General features: G+C 53.4%; 2 protein-coding genes across 2 annotated transcripts; one reads left to right on the top strand and one right to left on the bottom strand.

Annotated features, from left to right (window-relative positions):
* Positions 1-162: 162 nt before the first annotated feature.
* LOC34623906 lies at positions 163-8,411 on the top strand (the record flags this gene model as incomplete). Its single annotated transcript, XM_026337986.1, has 14 exons — positions 163-351; positions 460-616; positions 987-1,659; positions 1,986-2,395; positions 2,552-3,274; positions 3,625-3,759; positions 3,971-4,110; positions 4,503-4,602; positions 5,148-5,249; positions 5,859-5,990; positions 6,448-6,777; positions 7,098-7,510; positions 7,577-7,811; positions 8,235-8,411. Coding segments are annotated over 14 exons (3,916 nt in total), but the record flags the coding sequence as incomplete, so codon positions are not given.
* A 2,619-nt stretch (positions 8,412-11,030) lies between these two features.
* LOC34624533 lies at positions 11,031-17,087 on the bottom strand. The gene is made up of 8 exons (XM_026338031.1): positions 15,483-17,087; positions 15,028-15,322; positions 14,685-14,953; positions 13,572-14,374; positions 12,068-12,237; positions 11,880-11,969; positions 11,327-11,662; positions 11,031-11,089 (listed from the first exon to the last, which is right to left on the bottom strand). The coding sequence occupies exons 1-8, from the start codon at positions 17,085-17,087 to the stop codon at positions 11,031-11,033; spliced, it is 3,627 nt and encodes a 1,208-aa protein (XP_026193816.1).
* Positions 17,088-19,453: the final 2,366 nt, after the last annotated feature.

Below are 19,453 nucleotides of genomic sequence, written 5' to 3'. Positions count from 1 at the left end.
GCTTCTGTATAATACGCTTGCTGCTGTTGTTGCTTCTGTATAATACGCTTGCTGCTGTTGTTGCTTCTGTATAATACGCTTGCTGCTGTTGTTGCTTCTGTATAATACGCTTGCTGCTGTTGTTGCTTCTGTATAATACGCTTGCTGCTGTTGTTGCTGCAGCGTCGAGATTCTTGGGGAGCGATGGCCATGGGTGTGCTTCAATGACAGTTATGTGAGTGAGTTCGCTTTTCCGCCTTCTCCCGACACCGAGCTGCACCAGCAGCAGGCGCAGGAAGGCAGCAGCAGCAGCAGCAGCCGCCTGGAAGATCTGCTGCCGCAGCAGCAGCAGCAGCGCACACTTTTCCCATGGTGCTCTGGAGCCGTTGCGGCTAGCTTTCCGCTGCAGAAGCAACAGCAACAGCAGCAACAGCAACAGCAGCAGCAACAACAGCAGCACTCTCCACGAACTCGTTACAGTTCGATAGCTTCGCCACACCACCACTATCAGCAGGAGGGCTGTAGCTACTTGCTGAGTCGAACAGTCCATAGCGTTACATATATCCGGGGAGATCTTACGGCAACCCCTGAAGATCCTCCGTTGCCACCAGCGCTCGAATCTTTTGTCACTTCTGAGGTATAGCTGCTGTTGAGATGCTGCAGTCCCTTCTCCCTCAATGCCTTTTTCTGCCTTCCGACTTCCTGTAGATGTATATATGTATATGCGTGTCTGCATGCTTGTTAGTATGCATGTCTGCATGCTTTAAGTAGGCATGTCGCTTCCTTTCGATAGAGATCTGTGCTCCCAAAGAATACCATCAGTTAGTATTGCCATCCAGTTTCTTCCTCTCCGTGTCTGTCTGCCTGTCTGTCCGCCTGCCTTCCTGCCTGCTGGTCAGGTTTCCCTGCTAGTTTGCTTTCTTGCATTTTTTGTGGTCTGTGTGGCGCGAGTGCTGCTGCCTTTCGTTTTTCGATTCGCTCGCGCAGTGTCTTTTGAGGTGCTGCAGAATGAGCGACTCTTTAGTCGCCTAAGGGAGCAGGAGGAACGCATGCAGCTGCTGACCAGCTTTGTGCTGCAGCAGCAAGCCTTTTTGTCTCACTTGCTGCGGCAGCAGTTGCCAGCTGCCTTGCGGCAGTTGGAGCTCCTGCGACAGCAACTGGAGGCGCAGCATGCCTTTGCGGCAGCTGCTGCAGGCGACACAGAGAGGAGGGATAGTGCTGCAGCAGACATGGCGGAAAAAGCTCAGCTGTTGCCGATTATGCAGCAGCTTGCGTTCGTTCCGAGGAGCTGGTGGGCAGCCTTCATTCGCGGCACGGACTATCCCTGCGTGTCTGTGTTGTTGCCTCAACACGCGAGGCCTCTACGAGACAGCAGTAACACGAATTCGTATGTGCAAAACTTCACGGATAAGGGAGCTAGAGCTGCTGCAGCCGTGGCTGTGCACGCTGTGTCGGCGGAGTCTCCTCAGCAAGGGCAGCAGCAGGAGCAGGCAGCACTCTCGAGCGACAGCATGCAGGCGGATTTCGCAGACTCAGACCATCAACAGCCGCTGCTGCCGCATCAAAAGAAAGGTTTAAAGAGAGGCAGCTCTACCTGGACGGCCTCTGTCTGTCCGGAGGTTCTCGAGGAGGCAGGCATCGTTGATTACAGCAGCATCTTATGCCCCCACTATATTCGCCGTAAGCTGCGGATGCTATTTTTGTCTTGTCTCACCCATGGGCTAGAGAGGGATGCAGCTCTGTGTGTGTCGCCGATGCAGCATGTATACATGTAATAGGAGAAACGGGGGGAATGCTGCTGCTGTTTGCTGTCAAATGCATGGGCAAAACATGGCTGCATCATGCTGGCACGTCTTGCCCATGCATTTGACAGCAAACAGCAACAGCACTCCCATTTCTTCTCCGTTATAATAATATATACATAATATATATAATATATATTCGATATATTTATATTTATTGATACATTTATGCTGCATCTGCGACTGTTTTTCCTTCTGTTGCAGACTTGCAGGAACAGCGCCGGCATGGAAAGCGTCCTGTGTTTTGGAGTGCTTCTTCCAGCAGCAGCGGTGCAGATGCGAATACCAACATGAGCAGCAGCAGCACGACCAGCCGATTTGACAGCAACGCAGACGTGGGCCGCCCCTATGGAATCGATCCTCTAGCGGTTTGGGCAGGAGAAGCGAAGATAGTGCCACTGTCGATTCTACAGTCCGTTTTCGCGGCTGTAGGACTGCGCGCCTCCATAGAAACGCCGCTGCTGCAGCATGCCGTCTGTCGTCGATGTGCTGCAGCTCTGAGAGGTCTTGCAGATCTCTCCGTTCTGCAACACCAAGAGGTCGATAGGCTGCTCTCGGCTGCAAAAAAGCAGACCGCCCTTGCAACTCCCCAGACAGGCTCACCCCCAGCCACTGCTACGCAGCAGCAACAGCAGCAGCAGGATAACCCTGCAGCTGTTGCTGCTGCTGTTGCTGCTGCTGCTGCTCCTCCATTAGCCACCCCCCCTTCCCTCCGCTCATCATCTTATGCGCATGAAAATGCCTCTTCCCTTGACTCGTTTTTGCGCAAGCAATCGCCCGAAGAAGAACAGCCCCCCAAAGAGGCTTCAGCGCCCACTAAGGGGGGAAACGCAGCAGCAGCAGCAGCAGCAGCAGCAGTAACGAGCTTCTTTCCCATGCCGAATCCGACGTCAGTGGAGCAGCAGCAGCAGTCCCCACACGAGCAAGAAGACGGCAGTGCCTTCGTTTTCGTTTCTCGACGCGTGCTGCAACACATGCTCGGACGGCATGGAGTCTATTTGAGCAGCTGCAGCACAGCAGCACGAGAACGGCTGCGAGGTCGCCCTTTAATGACACTGCTTGCCGCTGCTGCTACGCAGCAGCAGCGAGGAAGTCGCAGTGGGAAGTCAAAAAGCCGCAGAGTTTGCGGAGATGTCACATTCATATGGGCAGCATACGAAGACATCCGCAAGGAAGTAGCTGCAAACAGAGTATGGCCCCTCGATGAGGAGACACCCTCTCCCCCCTCGCTTTGTGCAGTGGCTGTGGCAGCTGCTCTTCCCCCCACAGGCGCAGTAAATCGAGGCGTAGCGGCTAGGGGAAAACACAGAGCAATACGAGAGGCAACAGGTGTTGCAGCAGAAGCACCAGGCCGCTCAAGGTCTAACGACTCCCCCGCTGCTGCGCATGACGATTTCACACTAGACTTGTCAGCAGAGCTGCTGTGCTGTCACGGCAACTTGATACCCCTCCCATTGCAACATTGCAAGCAAAAACTCTCACCCCGCCTCCTCGTAAGCTGCGGCTCAACTCTTAGCTGATGCTATTGCGATTGCTGCTCTCGCAATTTCTTCTATTGCTATTGCGATTTCTGCTGTTGCAATTTCTTCAATTGCGATTCCTGCTATTGCAATTGCTGCTATTACGATTTCTTTTGTTGCTATTGCGATTTCTGCTGTTGTTCCTGTTGCTCCCGCGATTGCTGCTGCTGCCGGGGTGCAAAGAACAGCGTTTCATTCTGTGGGCTGTTTTGTTGCTGCTGCTGCTGTTGTTGTTGCTGAGGCTTGCGATGCCTCAACTCCCTGCCTCCCCCATTTCCCATGCGTTTTGCTGTGTTGACTTGCTACTCATGACGGTGCTGCAGGTTCCCGCAGCTGCCTTGCTGCAGTATCTGTCCCTAGATGCAGCGAAGCGACCCCTTCTCATAGAACTCGGCGTGCAGCAACCCTTGGCGATTTCTGCCTCTTGTCTTGTGCCGCAAAGCGCCTTCCAGTGTACTGTGCGTCTGTCTGTGGTAGCGGCGATGGGGGGAAAGCCTTGGTGCTTCGCTCTGGCCTTCGGTAGCGTTCTGCTCTTTTCTGAGAGGGAAGGCGGGAAGTCGCTGTCTACGCACGGAGTAGCGTGTGTCGACTCAAAGGTTTCTTGGAGTCCGATGCGAAGTGTGGGTGTGCGTTTTCTTTGTGCGCTGCCGCCTTGTTTCGCTGGCGCAGATTTGCTTCTCCGAGCAGCAGCAGCAGCAGCAGCAGCGACAAAGATGGCGACATCGCATGCGGGAGGAAGAAAAAGCCCTTGGCGCAATCCTCGGCAGTCGCTGGGTAGTCAAGCGGGAACCCCCTCAGGGCACGAGCAAGTAAGTTAGGTGCTGTATGTTGCGGCTGTTGGCTCTGGTCTGTCTAGGAGCTGTTTTCGCGTGAGATTTACTTTTTTCGCGAGAAGAATAAAACGTCCGCAGAGGGGCACGACTGTGCAGAGCTGCTGGCTGAGTAGCAGCATCCAGCTGGTTCGCAAAGGACTCACCTCTCCTAGCCAGAGGGCTTACGAGACAGCACACTAAACGAAGGGGGAACGATCTTCCCATATATATATATATATGTATATAGTGCTGGAAGACACGGGGGGTTTCACATCTCGCGCTGCCACGCATTGTGGCGTTTTTAGCAGGCCGTAGAGACGCTTCACATGAGTGCATGCGGATGTGCTGTGTCATTTGCTGCTGTCGCTCTGTGCCTTCTGGCGTTCCAGGATGCATGCAGCCCTACCAAGGGGAGGCTTGTATCAGCTCGTCCCTGCAGCGTGGCGTTCTCAGTGGCAGCAGTTTGTTGCGTCTGCTGACGAGGCTACGGTAAGCCGCTTTGTGGAAAATCTCGCAGGCAGACACACCATGACCTGCTCTGCGCATGGCTCTTGCGTTCCCCCCTGTATGTCGGCTGCCTCTTTTCTCTAATTCTTCCTACTTTGGCATCCATACTGCATCTTGGCATGTCTTTTAACCTTGTGCTTCCTCTTTTCTGTGATGCCCTTTTGTTAACCTTGTGCTGCCCCTTTTCTGTGATGCCCTTTTGTTAACCTTGTGCTGCCCCTTTTCTGTGATGCCCTTTTTTTTACCTTGTGCTGCCTCTTTTCTGTGATGCCCTTTTGTTAACCTTGTGCTGCGTGTTTTTGATGCCCTTTTGTTAACCTTGCGCTGCGTGTTTTTGATGCCCTTTTGTTAACCTTATGCTGCGTGTTTTTGATGCCCTTTTGTTAACCTTGCGCTGCGTGTTTTTGATGCCCTTTTGTTAACCTTGCGCTGCGTGTTTTTGATGCCCTTTTGTTAACCTTGCGCTGCGTGTTTTTGATGCCCTTTTGTTAACCTTGTGCTGCGTGTTTTTGATGCCCTTGTATCAGGGAAGCTGCCTGCGTCCTACAGCCCTCGACGTCTCTTCACTGATCTGCGATTGCCCTGTGCCAGGCTTGAAGGTTGATCCTACAGACTCTGTGTTTTCGCCGGTACGTTTGGTGTCATTCAAGAATATATATTTACACATATATGCACACATTTATATGTATTTATGTTTGTCTGTTGATAGCCGTTCGAAATGTGATGTAAGGTGTTGGTATTTGGACGGCAGCCTTTGAGGCTTTTCTTACGGTTTTTCGGGGGCGTCGCTCGCTTTCCGCTTCTCGAATGCATGCCTCCTTTGTCCTTATTAGAAGTCAGTCATCCTAGCGATCAGGAGGGGAGAAGCGGGAAGGAGGGAAGGGGTAGAGGGGGGAGAAGGACGATTCACCGCTAGTTTTACACCTAATCACGGGCTGCTGTGCGCCAGCCATGCAATAAGAGGCGCAGTCCTACACACACTTTTCTCTCCTTTCCTTGACTCGCAGCACGTGCATCTGCATTCTCGACTCTCTTTTTTCTCTTCTTTGAGGCTGACGTTGCTTCCGCGCATCCTCTCGATGGCCTCTCACGTCTATGTTTCTCTCTCTTCTATATGTCTCTCCCTTCTATCTCTCTTCTATGTGTCTCTGCCTTCTATCTCTCTCTCTCTTCTATTTCTCTCTTTCTCTTTCTCTGTCTGCTATTTGTCTCTCTCTGCTATGTGTCTCTCTCTGCAGGTGTTTGCGTCTTGTCCTCCGCCTTCCGAGTCTGCGGTGTATACGGTAGTCCACGAGGCTCAGTTCAAGCTGCTGGCGGCTCACGGCTACGCTGATTTCGGTGAAGGAAGCGCCGCAAGAGCAACTGTTGAGGTATTGTTTGCCTTGCGGGTTTGGGGGCATCTGGGATCACAGGCAGGAGGGAGTTCGAGCCGGAGGATTCGCTGATTCAACGCGCTGCGATTTGATTGGGGAGGGGTGAAGAAAAAGGGCAGCGCATAGAGGACCAACAAAAACGAGGCACCGATAGAGACAAGAGGGTGGCAGGAGGGGTGGATCGGTGTATACGGGAAGAAGACGCTTTAAAGGCAGACAGAAAGAGAAAGAGGGATAGAGAAAGAGAGAGAGAGAGAGACAAAGAGGAATAGAGAAAGAGAGAGAGAGAAAGAGGGATAGAGAGAGAGAGAGAGAGAGAGAGAGAGAGAGAGAGAGAACGGGGGATCCGAAAAGGGTGGTATCTTTTGGTGGGATAGGAGGCGGTAAAGAGCATGAAAATGCTGCATAGTAAGAGGACGAACAGACTGTCAGCATGTCTTCCTCTTTGTCGCAGGTGTTGCTGACGCCAGTTGGAGTTCGCACATTTGCATCTGTCTTCTGCTTTCCGAAACTTAAGCCGTGCTCGTCTTGCGTTCAGCGGCATCGCATGCAGCCTCAAGGTCTCTATGACTTTCCTTCCGTCGATCTGCCGATACACCTCGCGTCCAATTGCCAGCGTGCTGCCACCTCTGCTTTAGCACCCCCACAGCAGCAGCAGCAAGAGCAGCAGCAGCAGCAGCAGCCGCCACCGCAATCGCAAAAAGGCGTCATCAGAAGCCGCTCGGTACAAGCCTCACGGCTCTTTTCTCGCAGAATGATGATCGAGGTGTCCGGAGCGACTCCAGTAAGATAGCTCATAATCTCGGAATTACTTGCGCCTAAAACATATATATGTACATATATATATGTATGTATATACATATATATGTATGTATAGGCATCTAGGTATGCACGTATACAGGTACATGTATATATATGTGTATATGTATATAGGGGTGTGTGCCTAAGTAAGTCTGGCGTGTGGGATGCTGAGGAATTTGTGCGTGTTTAGAGCTCAGAAGACGGTGTCTGCCCTGTTTTCTTCCAAAAGCGGATGCTGCTGCTGAAATATATTGATGTGGTTGAGGATCTCCTTGCAAGATTATGCTGTGTCTGTGTCTGCAGGTCGACTGCGCTGTTGCTGCAGTCGTTGCAGCAGTCAGCGATGCCTCCGAGCCAGTGCGTCGGTTGCGTGTTGCTCTGCGCGTACCTGAGACGACGGTGCTGTTATCCGAGCCTGAGGCTGCTGCTGGTAGTGATGGTGGTTCTGCAGAGTCGGGAACGACGGGGGAGCTCGGTGGCAAAGACAGCAGGCTTGTCCCCTTCGCTGCAGTCCATGCTGCAACAAGGGGAGCCTGCTACGTAGAGCTGTCAAGCCTTGCGGCTGCTGGAGAGGGGAGCAGCCTCCGAATGCGCGAACTAGGGGTTCGCGTGGATGCGGACTGCTGCTTGCATTACACCCTCGATGGAAGCGAACCTATGCCTTCCAAAGAGCTACAGCAGCAGCACCAGCAACAGCAGCAACAGCAACAGCAGCAACAGCAACAGCAACAGCAGCAGCAGCAGCAGCAGCAGCAGCAGCAGCCACCCCTCCCACAGGGCTCCCAGCAGCAGGATCTCCATGACGTCGTTGCCGTTCTGTCATCCGTTTCCACAAACGCAAGTAATTGCAGCAGCGATAGCAAGGAAAGCAGCTGTAGTCCTAGCACGAGCAGCAGCTGCCACAATGCGGGTGGTCTTGGCGGCAACAAATGCAGCAGCAGTTGCTTCTCCTCTTGTTCTTCCCCCGGCTTGGACGCAACGGCAAGGCAAGACGGCCTTCCAGAAACAGACAGTTCTGCGCTGCAACCCTCTCTGCTGCTAGTGCAGCAGCAGAAAGGGCAGCTAGACAGACGGTAGCAGGCGCTGCATTCATGCGTAGCTCGAGTCTTGAAATTCAATGACTCATCGAGAGAGAGAGAGAAAAAAAAATACGCCTAGAGACTGACTGCCCCGTTACTGCGGTGAAGAAAAGTTAGGGCACGATCTTCGTCTCAAGGACCCTTAAGCCTTTGGGATTGCCTAAACAGGACGCACCACAGGAATGTCGCTATTTTTGTCTATTTTTTTATCGAGGCGAGGCGTGTGTATTATGTCTAGACGCGTATACGCCTCCAGAACTCTCCATCGTGCTGCTCTGCCAACCTGCCGCTTTTGACGGAGGGATATATATATATATACCATGGTGGGGGCTTCCTTTCTTTGGTCAAGCTGTAATTTTAGGCATCCCCTCTGGTAGTCGTACGCAGCAATGCATTTGCCCCTGCTGCGTGGGCAGCACATGCAAAAGCTCCTTCGAGGGGGCTCGACACAGGTTCTATCCACAGAGCAAAGACGCGGGATTTCTTTTTGCGCCATGCAGTTGCACTTGCCCTCTTTCCCACATCTAAATGCCTTTGAGAAGGGAATGCTGGCAGCCCACGAAAAATCTGGGGGGGCCGCCACACGTAAATATGAACGCAGTGCCTCCCATGGCGGGCTCTCAGAAACACTACCTTAATTCGCTTCTGCGTTCTCAAATCATCTAAGTACGCATACGACGGCAAGCGCCGTCTTAAGATCAGCAGCAGCTTTCACATCGCGATGGGCATTATTTTTCGGGTATTAAGTTTCTATGGCAGCAAAAGAAGGGTGTCATCTTCACTGAGACTGCTCCGCGAGGCTGCGGTCGCAGTCGCACCAGTTGCCTGCCTGAGAAATTCCAGCACAAGCTGATAGCGAGGGGCCTCACTACTGCACTTTTGCATACTGCCAAAAAAAACTTTGTGCTCGTCCTTTGGTTCTCCCCGTGATTCGAGGGTGGGGAGGCGTGGTGTGAGGGCGTTATTTCCTCAACACACCTTCAGTCCGGCAGACAGCGCGATGCAGTTGGAAGGAGCGAGCCTCCTAGGAGTAGCTCTCTTCAGTTGTTATGTATTGACGGAGGCGATACCTAAAAGAACTCACTTAGAAACTGCCGGCTGTTGGCAATGCTGCCGCCCTTGCGAGGCACATTTTAGACGCAGACTGCTTCGGTTGAGAAGCAGGCTGCGTCTCTCTCTCTTTCCCTCGAAATATTCCACTTTCGCTCGCACTTGGTGCAACGGACAAAGCGTAAGGTCAGAGCAAAAGCAGATCTTAGAGTAAATTTTCTGCAGCTGGGCTGTAATGTTTTATCCGTTACTGCATCCTGTCAGCGTTCTGAGCATATAAGGCTAGTTGCACACTGCATTTAACGCACACGCACATACCCCAAACCATTGCGTAGATCAGCCACACTAATTAGGAAGGACGTAGGTGTACCGTGTCCCGCTACACCCTCCTTGGGGTGCCACTCCCTTCTTGGTTGTCTTCACAGGCAGGTGACGGGCTCGTCTTCGTGTTGCCCCCTTTAACAATGGTGCAAACCTGCGCTTATATAGCATGTACCCTTATGTATAAAGACAGTCCATCCCCGGAAGGATGAAAACCATTCGGCTCGTCTTCGTGTTGCCCCCTTTAACAATGGTGCAAACCTGCGCTTATATAGCATGTACCCTTATGTATAAAGACAGTCCATCCCCGGAAGGATGAAAACCATTCTTCGGCGGCTTTGTAGGCCTCTTTTGACAAGAATCCCTGCCTTATGCCGTGCAATACTACGAGCTCGCCGTAATGTGACGTCAAAACTGTTGTGGCAAAACTGAGAGGCCGCGTGCACGAGCCTATAGTGCAAGGGGGTCACAGTGGGCTGGCCCATCAGTAACACGCTGCCGTCTCTTCAACGTGCCCTAGGCAGCCATAAGTTCTACGCTAAAGCCGAAAATTTGCGGGATGTTGAAACTGCGCGCCTGCCTCGAACTCCAGAAACCCCCAGTTTCACCCAGAAAACGAGCCTAAGGTCCCAAATCCTGTAGAGATGCAACATTTGGGGGTTGTCGTGGCATCGAAGCTACCGTTCCGTAATGATACGATGTGCATAGCCCGTACTGGGGGTGCCTACCTGGCTGCGCGATTACTTACGCCGGAAACCATAGCCTTTGAAACATAGCCTTTGCTGCTGCCTTTAACAAATCATGTTTCACTGAAAGCCGTGAACGCGAAAGCTTTGACCACTGGCGTCTGGCGGAGCTCAATCGCTAGCACCGAGTGAGCGCGTAGGCAATGTGGAACCTACAGGCATCTTGTTGCGTGCACTTCATGCGGTAAAAGCCTCTAAAGATGCATTATTGTATCACCTAAGCTCTCTGTTTGCTGCCCTGTAGCCTGTCGTGGATCGATGGGAGAGCATCATGGGGGCCATGAGCTACCGCTGGGCGACGAGCATACATGCACATGGGGATGTATGCGCTCACGCCTCTGTATTGTGTCTTTTTTAATGCCTTTGACATCAACTTTGCTATATGCAAACGTTTTTTCATCTTGTTTTTCTTTTTCCGCAGTGGGTCCGTTCCTCCTGCAGTAAGAGCGCGCTCGACACCACCAAGGGCCACTAGTTTGAGGCCTCTTTCCGGGGGTCGTGCTCATTGCATTAGAGAAATCTTGTTCTTCAGAGACCTTCGTGCAGCGAATAATTCTTTAGGGCGTGCTTGGAGCCTCCCTGTCCTCCATTGCTGCTTGTCCTGCATAGCACCGCTGTTGCCGCTCGCACATTTCAAGTGCACGTTTCCAGGTGCCCATAGGATTGCCGTCAGGAACGAACGATCCGGTTGTTGCGATTCAGTGATATATTTGCCTCAAGTGTGCTGGCCCCCTCTTCTCCTTACCCCTCCCCAAAAGCCACGCCACGATCATCAACTACGTGCATAGCATCCCCTTACGAGGCCACACCTCACCTACCCTCTTTCTTCCCAACGGTCTCGCACTAACGATGGGAAACAAGTGCCTAGGGCGCAAGCATGGCGCCGTCAATGGCGCAGTAGAGGACAGTGGTGAGTGGGATCCTCTTACCCCGGAGGAAGAAGAAGAAGCAATGCACAGGAAACAGGAGGTCCGTGCGTGTGAAGCCCCGTTCAAACAAGACACACACACCCTTACGAAGCTAGCAGGCACACTCTCTCTCTACTTCTCTCTTGCGTATTTCCTAGGCATAGTGCAGTTTTCCATACTCTTTTGAATTGCTTGGGTACGTATATATACACTTAATATCGGTATACATATATATATATATATGTATGTACATATATGCACTTAATGATTACTTGAGACCCCCGGAGCGAGGGATGCATATCGACTCTGCACTCTGGAGGAGTATATCGCCAGTCAAGTGCTGAAGGTCACCTTATCGTGTCTACTGATTTTTTTGAACCTCACCTCCCTTCCCATCATATCCCCTCGCCCAAGCACAAGAGGGTTACGGTCCCTCCCTGAGGTGTCGCCTTTTGCTGCTGCCTGCTTACTTCTTCTGCGTTCATTCCCCCGTACTGCGTATCGGCTGCTGTAGACTACTAGCCGCCTTCTCTTTCCATCAGTCTTGTTCGTGTAGTACAGACCAAGGGCAAAGAGGGGAGGGAAGAAGCAACGCCCAAGTGGCGAGCGACGTCTAGTAGCACATCCAACGCCAGCTTTTCTGCAGCTCTCTTCCTTGCCACCACTAGATTCTTCCTTACGGATAGAGACTTGCGCAGTTGCCTGTCCCCCCTGCTGCCACCTCTCTCTGCCAGTGTCTCTCGATGATTTGTTTGGCGCAGCAACTGCAAAAAATAGAGTCCGCAGGACAAGATGCCCTGCGGAAGCTCAAGACCTCCGAGGCCCTCTGCAAGGCAGAGAAAAACCGGAAGCGTAAAATAAAAAAGGCCAGAGAGCTGCTAGGTCAGTCCCATTGCTAAATCCCGCAGAACGGGCGTGCACGCATGCATGCGCTTACACACTGCAACCGTCTGTAGTAAACGGCAGTAAAGTGCAGGAAACTATCGCACGGGTTCAAACCGACACACGCATATGCCTCAAATAAGTCCGTATTTAATAGCCCAGTGGGGGAAGCCATAGGGGCACCACCGTCTTAGAAAAGGAGATGCGCACAAAGAGACTAGCAGGAAGACACGGGGGACGAGGGAAATTTACAGTCGGATCCATGGCGGTAGGTGCGAGAGACGGACGGCCGAAGCGAGAAGATTCGAGAGTTTGTTGTTCGATGCGTATTTCTTCTGCACGGTCTTCAGTAAATGTTGCCTTTTGTTTACGTGTTGTGATCTGCACAGGCTTCTTATGAAATCCAGTGGACCCAGCGAATTCGGACTCGGAGTAGGCCGCAGCAGCAGTAGTACTCCTGCACCCGTGGCCCTACCTAATTCTCCTCTGCGTGTTTGAGTTGCCCTTGGCATATCTGTACAGAGTCTCCGCACGTACATCCGTTAGCACCTTTTGTTGCACTTTCCGTTTCCGTGTGCCAAGGAAGAGTGGTGCCGCCCTAGTAGCTGCCTCAGCATCGTGGTGTTTTACTAGACAGCTCTCCAAGATGCTCCAATAGATAGGCATTGCATTTAGCTATTTAAGCACAATGCCACTGTTTTCGGCCGACTGGCCGCTCACGTGAGCAGCTGCTTTAAGCGATATTCGCTGCGCAGAGAGCATTTTTTCTGTTATAGCCAGCAGTTATACATGTGCGCTGTTACTTTCAAGCATAGACATGTTTAGTTCCGAACTGCCCATTGCAACGATGCTGACTATCTTTTCCGTGTCCCCCCCCCCCATGCCCATATTGCATCTCTGGTTTGCTTCCAGTTACTTATGCGAGGCAACCTTGCAACAATATTATATCTAGGTAGAAAGCTAGCTTGCCAGCCAGCTGCCGCATATCCACGTGGACGCCGCACTGGCAGGCACCTGCTCCAGGCGTGGTCCGTGCAGGACTCTAGTTTCGGAGCTGTCTCTTTGACAGCTCTTTCCCCACGAAAAGCAAGCCGGGAGTCTACATGCCGCAAGCCGATATAGCCCTTGCGGATATGGCATCTTAACCTTTCGTTATTACGTGCTCCTCTTACTGAAAGAGTGGATTGTAAACAACCCTCGAGCAGCTGCTTCTGCTGCGAGAGGCTAGGACTGCCTGCCGCTCCTGGATAAGCCAGCACACTGCTGCGGCCCCCTCGCGCGAGCGAGGAGACTTACAAAAAGCCTAGGAGGATTCGGCAGAGATGCAGGAACAACGTAGAACAAGAAAACAGCCGGCAGCAGAAGGCTGGCAAACGCCATAATTGACCATGCTGTTGCACATGCGCATGTAGCAGAGAAGAAGCCGGCGGGCACAGTGTCCAGCTCTGTGAAGATGACCTGTAGAGTCTCGAAATATGTATGTTACTTACAAACGCTTCCTTGTGACTTGCTGCATGCGTTTCGAGCACCTCCTGCATGCACTCTGTCCTCTCGGCACTACTTGCATCTCCTCTCCCTTACCTACTCAGCAATTCCTCGGCGCGCGAGAAGATAACCGACTCGAGCACATATAACCGCTTGCACAACTCCCCAGCCGCGACGGCAGGACAAAAATCACACCGCGCGCATGCAATCCTCCTGAGAACCCCAGAGATTCCGTCCGCCTCCCCAAAACTGCGGGGTGGCAGCTTGCTGCTGCTACAGCAGGCACTGGAAGGAGGACTGCTGCACTTGACAGAGGAACACTGCTGTTCCTTGCCACTATCCTCGCTGCTCTCCGCACTGCTATCCACGCTGCTGCTGCTGTCAATGCCACTAACTCCAGACCCGTTGATGCGTCGCATGCCGCCGCTTGCCTCAGTGCAGTGCATGCCGTGGCTGCTGCACAGCTTGGAGGCGGAGCACCACCCAGAGCAGCAGCAGGCGCAACACTGAAGCAGCTCCGTTATTTTAATACTCAGCAGCTGGAAGCCTAAAGACTCCGCTAAGACGGAGAAGGGGCTCACGTATGCAATGAGCCGGTGCAGCCGCGAGAAGGCTGGAGCTGCCCCTGCCTGCGTTGGTGCCGTTGCCGCCGCTTGAGGATGGAGAAGCTCTAAGCGCCGCAACTGTGGCAGCAGTCTGCAGAGGGTTCTCAGACTTCTCTGCAGCTGCAAAGGGGGCACATACAGGGGCCTCTGAGCCCATTTTTTTTTCCTTCTGCCGATCTTGCTGGAGCTAGCGCTTCTGTCGGTTGCACAATCCTCCTGAGCCCCCTCTGTTTCAAGGTGAGTAGCAGCAAATGCAGCAGCGGCTGCATTCTGTGGCACCCATTTCCCCTCGGCAGCTTGCTGCTGCAACTGCCAAACCCTGCGCTGCTGCTGAGGAGACAGGGATTTTCTCAGGTCCGCGTTGCTGTAGCCCACAATGCGCAGCAGCAGCAAGGTGGGCAGCAGATTCTGCTGCTGAACTTGCTGCAGCACTTCAACAAAAAGATTAAAGCTCAGCGAGTCTTGAAGCGCACTTGCAGTTGCCTCAAGGCCGCCTATTCGCCCCTAAAACCCTCACACACAGACAGAGACACACAGGACCACTTGCCGCCTGCTTGAATTGCCAGTGCTGCTTCCCTCGCGAGTAGTAGCCCTCTGTCTGCGCGTGTCTACTGCGGCTGTCTACATGCAGAGTGCGGGAGATACAGCCTGCAGCATGCGAAGACGCATGCAGAACCGCTAGAGAACGCAAGCGACCTCCTGCGCAGCTAAAAAGTAGCCAACAATGAAAGGCACCGCCGCTTCACAGCGGCGAGGCAGCACTAACAACAACGAAAGCACAGCAAGGCCAGTCTCAGTCAGGGTCTAAGCTTACATGCACACGTGGATCGCCGATGCTGGGCAAAAGAGACATCAAATCTGCAATCGAGATACACGCAAAGGGAAGTCGCAGGAGCAGCTGTTTCACTGTTTCCTCGTTCCCACCCCAAAAGCTGGCTGTGCTGCTGCTGCTACCCTGCTGCTGCAAGGCAATAGAGGGCAGCGAAAAATAAGGACTAGCCAACAGCGCCTGCCCGATGAAGACTGCGGCAAGTGTCACTGCTTCGTCCTCGTCGTCTTGCTCTGCCGCGTCGGAAGCTCTGACTGCATCAGCTGTTGCGGCTGCGCTGTCCATCGCGGCTGCTGCAGCAACAGCGCCTGAAGGAGTTTGATGCTGCTGAGTGCTGAAACGCAGAGGCACTCGAACTCCACAGTGGGTGCCCCTCCTGGTGCCGCAGAGATCGTCACTGGCATTGCAGTGCTCGATAAAGCTTTCCAGCGATAACTCCAAGGCAGATGCATCGCCGCTGCCGCTCGCATTGATGCTGCCGCTGCCTTTGTTGCCGTTCCTTTCGCCAACAAAGTCAATTTTAAGCAGCGACCTTCTGCTCGGAGAAGATGATATTGCATCGCCAGAATAGGGATCGTGTTGCCAGCTGCGTTCATTGCCGCAACTGCTCTCTTTTTTGCTGACTTCTCCCTTTGCCACCGCTTCGCCGCTGAGTGCCCCCTCCAGCGCAATCGAGGAGCTGCTGTCTTGTGCAGCAGCCTCATCTTGCAGTTGCAGTTCCTGTTGTTGCTGCTGCTGCTGCAGGAGCTCTTGCAACGGCAAGTCGTCATGAAGGGGTGGCGCTGAGCTATGGGTGCCTTGAAGTTGCATCAGTTTCTGCTGCCCTGGTGCCTCCTCTTCATCTGCACCCATGTCTGCGTGGGCTGCTGTGGATGGCGGTAAGGCTGCATGAACGAGTGACAAGGATCTGCTAAAGGAGCCGTTCGCTTCGTGTTGTTGCTGCAGCTGCTGCTGAGCAAGTGCCTCATACGCAGCGGCTTCCGCAGCTGCAGCGGCCACAATGGCATCCACGCTGTCCTCTCCAAGGAATTCGCTTGCTGCTGCCTGCGTTGCTACCAGAGCAGGAGGCTGCAGCGGGAGTGCCTCACTCCGCGAATCTGACGATGCACTGGCATCGATGTCTAAATTACCAGCCTGGCGAGGCTGGAGGAATCGTGGAGCAGTTTTATCACCAGAGTCTGCGAGTAATGCAGCCACCACTGCCTCTCCCCGTGGTAAGCCTGCAGAAGCTCCTGCGTCTGCTCCTGCCAAGACACCTGAAGTCTCGCTGTGGTATGGAAAGAAACCGCCTGGAGCAGCACCCCCCTGGCTGCCTTCTCGCTCGAAATACGAAGAAAACCCTTGCAGAAGAGAACTGCGATCCCTTCGCAGTCTACGACCATCGAACCCGCTGCCTCTGCTGCTGCTGGTATGCGACAGCCTGGGCGTGCTGCTGCGTATGCCATACCTGAAGCTGCTGCTTCTGCTGCTGCGGCTCTGCATCATGCTGTCGCTGCTCTCCGAATCCGCTGCGGTTCTCCCCAAGAAGGCGTTTTCCAAAGCGGCTGTTCTGACAGCAATCGCGTCCTCCACGGCTTTTGCTGTGTCGACAAGTCTTTGCGCCACCCCCCCAGTGGCATCTGCAAGAGCTGCGCGCGCAGCAGCAGCCGTTGCAGCAACAGAATCCGCAGCAGAAGCGGCCGCTGCTGCGAAAGCAGCGGAAGCCGACGCACAGGCAGAAGCGGCCGCCTCGTGGCACCTCTGCGCAGCTTTGGCGATGGCACTGCTTGACGTTTCTGTGGCTTGGCGCGTTGCTTCTGCCGCTGCATGCCCCGCAGCGACAGCAGCAGCGGCTGCGGCTGTTGCTGCAGCCTCGAGGGCGATAGCTACACGCATTCCTTGAGAGATCACGAACTCCTCCAGCTGAGAAGCCACCGGCTGGTCGGGGTCGAAGGAGGCGGCCTCTGCCACTGCTGCTGCAGCGGAAGTTGCTTCTGCAGCTGCGGCTGCTGCGTCTGCAGCTGCTCTCGCCGCAACTGTCGCTGCTTCTTCTCCAGCAGTGAGACGTTGCGCGGAGAGCCGTTCTCCGCCATCTCCGCCTCCCGTTTCGGATGCCTCAATTGGAGCAGTTAAGCCAGAGGCCTGACGCATCCCTGAAACTGCAACAAAGCCTTGAGCAGCAGCTGCTGCTTCCGCAGCAGAGTCTGCAGCAGCCCTTGCAGCAGCCGCTTGCGTAGCGGTCTTGGCTGCCACAGTTGCTCCCGCCGCAGATGCTACCGCGGATGCTGCCGAAGGACGCGCGTCAAAAGGCATTGAGGCTGCTACAGGCTGCTGTGACGAAGTCGATACTGCAGCAGCACCAGCTGCAGCGGGTGCTGTAACTGCTGCGGAGTCTTCACCAGTGCTCATTTACGAAATACCTGGGTTGTGGCTGTTGTTTAAAAGTCGCTGTTTCTGCTGCTTTTGCCGCTAATTCCAAGATAAATGATCCTTTCCCGACCTAAGGCGTCGCACGTCTGCTGAGTCCGCGACGGAGGGGGAGCCACTGGTCGTCCTGTCGTTCGCCTTGTGCGGCGAGGCTCTTCAGGTTTTAGAGCCTTGGAAAATACTGAGAAGAGGTCTAAATGCTGCAGCTTGCGCCTTCTTGCCTTTCTCTTGACGTTTCTGCCCGCATGGGCGCTGCTGCGGCGAGTAGTTGTGTGCAGCACCGTCTCAACGCAGCGGACGCGAAGGGGCGTGGTCTAGAAGGAAGGGAGCCGCTGCATCCGGTGAAAAAGCAACCAAGCAGTGTGCTCCCAAAACAAATTGTATACAATGTTTGCTAAGGAAGAATAGGTTGGACGGGTGGACGCTGCTGCAGCCGTCCCCCCGAAGCTCCCAAGGGGCGGGCACAGTCGAGAGGGAGGAATCCTTTTGCCCCATCTCCTACTCAGCATTGATACACTGGAAGTGTTACATTGACATTTGCGGATGCTTGTAGACCCTCTATGGTCGAGCAGAGACGGACGCTTCCAATGCTCCTCCCACCCAGAACAGCCGGCCACACCTCAGGGGCCGTTCAGCCCGCTATCCTCCTGCATGAAAACACGGGCGAAAAATGGGGTATGCCCCAACCTCCAAAGGTTCCGGAGGCATATTTTATTCCAGCTACTCTGTAGCAGTCGCGGAGGCAGGAACATCCGCTCAGCCAGGCTGCTACTCGTGTTTATCGACGGCTGGACGCCCAGCAAGGACTGCACGTGGAAGCCTACATGTCAGTGTCTTTAGAAAATAGGTGCTTCGAAGAAGTGAAAGGCTGGCTGCCTCGAAAAAAGTGGCTTGAAAGTGCATTTATTGGCAGACCATGAACGTCTGCTCAGCCAACCCCACAAGCTTCCGTTGGCTCCGTTTTGTGGTGGAGTTGGGCAAGTCCAGCAAAGATGCCCGTTGAAACTGCCTAGCCAACATTGGCAGCTAGATCTGGGCATTCGGCTCTGGATCTGCACGCAAATTCGGCGACTTGGAGTAACACTTCTCGGCCCCACATACGTGGTTAGCCCTACCCGTTCCACTGCAGACTCTCAAAAGGAATGCGACCATACACACGTCTTCTGCATACTACCACGGGCACTACCTGTCCTGCTGAAAAGAATCACGTAGCTTCTATTGAGAGTGGCCTTACTATCCAGCCTGGGTTTTTAGTGTTCCCATTGTTCATGATTATCTCACTTATTAGGACCATGTGCGCTCTCTGCCGTCAGGAAGCATTCACCAATAGTAGCTGTGTGCCATTTTACACGTATTCCACAACGCTGCTTGTAAATAGATGTCACTGCATTCACACATCCCACGTGCACTGTCTTAAAGCTGCATGCACCCTTCTGTGTCTGTGCCGACCTTGGCGCCTCAGCTGCCGTTGACGCGTGGAATACACCTCTACGAAGAATCTATAAAGAACTCAGTTTCATGAAGCTGCTGGCGTGACCTCCGCACTAACTTCTAGCTGTGTCACCGATTCCCTTCTCAGTGGAGCTGTTTAAGCTCTCGGACAATGCTCCATGGAAGGTCTCTGTAGAAAGGCACTCAGCAGTAGAGGCTCAACGTAAATTTCGAAGAAAAAATTAAGTTCCCCCCCCCCCAAAAAATTTTCACCTCCACCAGGACTCCTCTGACCTCCCGACAGAAGGGGAATGAGACAGCTGGGATACGCGTAGCTGCACCCTAGCAGTATTCGGAGTACTGCTAGATGCACATACCATCTACCGCACACGCACAGAGCATTGCGCCTGTTTATAGCCAACTGACAGTACTCTGCACTAAATAGTTTACACCAAGAGCTAAGGCACTAAGGCAAGTGTTTACAAATTTCAATTTCGAGCAAATTGGAGTAGTAGAAAGTATCGAAGTGCGATTTACCGCTCTGCTTCTTTTTCCCCCAAATCGAAAACCTGCAGTCATGTTTAGTACTGGCGCGTCAAGAAAACTACGGACAGAAAAAAGCAAAAGTTCCCGCACTATCGTCACTCCCTTAGCACACAGCAACGCCAAAACAGTGCACATGAGAAAAACAAATATGGGGGTCACTAGGGACTGTGAAGTCAAGAGAAAGAAAGGCAGACATTAGCTAAAAAAACGAGGGACCAAGCGGCCGCAGCAGTGCGATGGCTCACTGTCTTCGGAGCAACTTGTCCAGCTGTGACAGAGCTGGACCTAGGGATGAAAGGCCATTTTCGCAGGGCATGTCGACAATGACGTGGATGCTGTCGTGACCCTTAACCTCCAGCAGTTCAAGAACA

Source organism: Cyclospora cayetanensis, unplaced genomic scaffold (assembly GCF_002999335.1).
Source record: "Cyclospora cayetanensis isolate NF1_C8 unplaced genomic scaffold, CcayRef3 CcayRef3_contig_22, whole genome shotgun sequence".
Lineage (NCBI taxonomy): Eukaryota > Apicomplexa > Conoidasida > Eucoccidiorida > Eimeriidae > Cyclospora > Cyclospora cayetanensis.
The sequence above is the reverse complement of the archived record's forward strand: the minus strand, read 5'-3'. Positions and strand labels throughout refer to the sequence as shown.

Excerpts from the sequence above, each read along its gene's own strand:
- LOC34624533 (XM_026338031.1), bottom strand. The coding sequence starts at position 17,087 with ATGAGCACTGGTGAAGACTCCGCAGCAGTTACAGCACCCGCTGCAGCT. Across the intron at positions 15,323-15,482 it reads TTCAAGGCACCCATAGCTCA|TCAGCAAAAAAGAGAGCAGT; the intron begins GCGCCACCCCTT and ends CAAAGGGAGAAG. Across the intron at positions 11,663-11,879 it reads CGGTTTGAACCCGTGCGATA|TTGCTGCGCCAAACAAATCA; the intron begins GTTTCCTGCACT and ends TATTTTTTGCAG.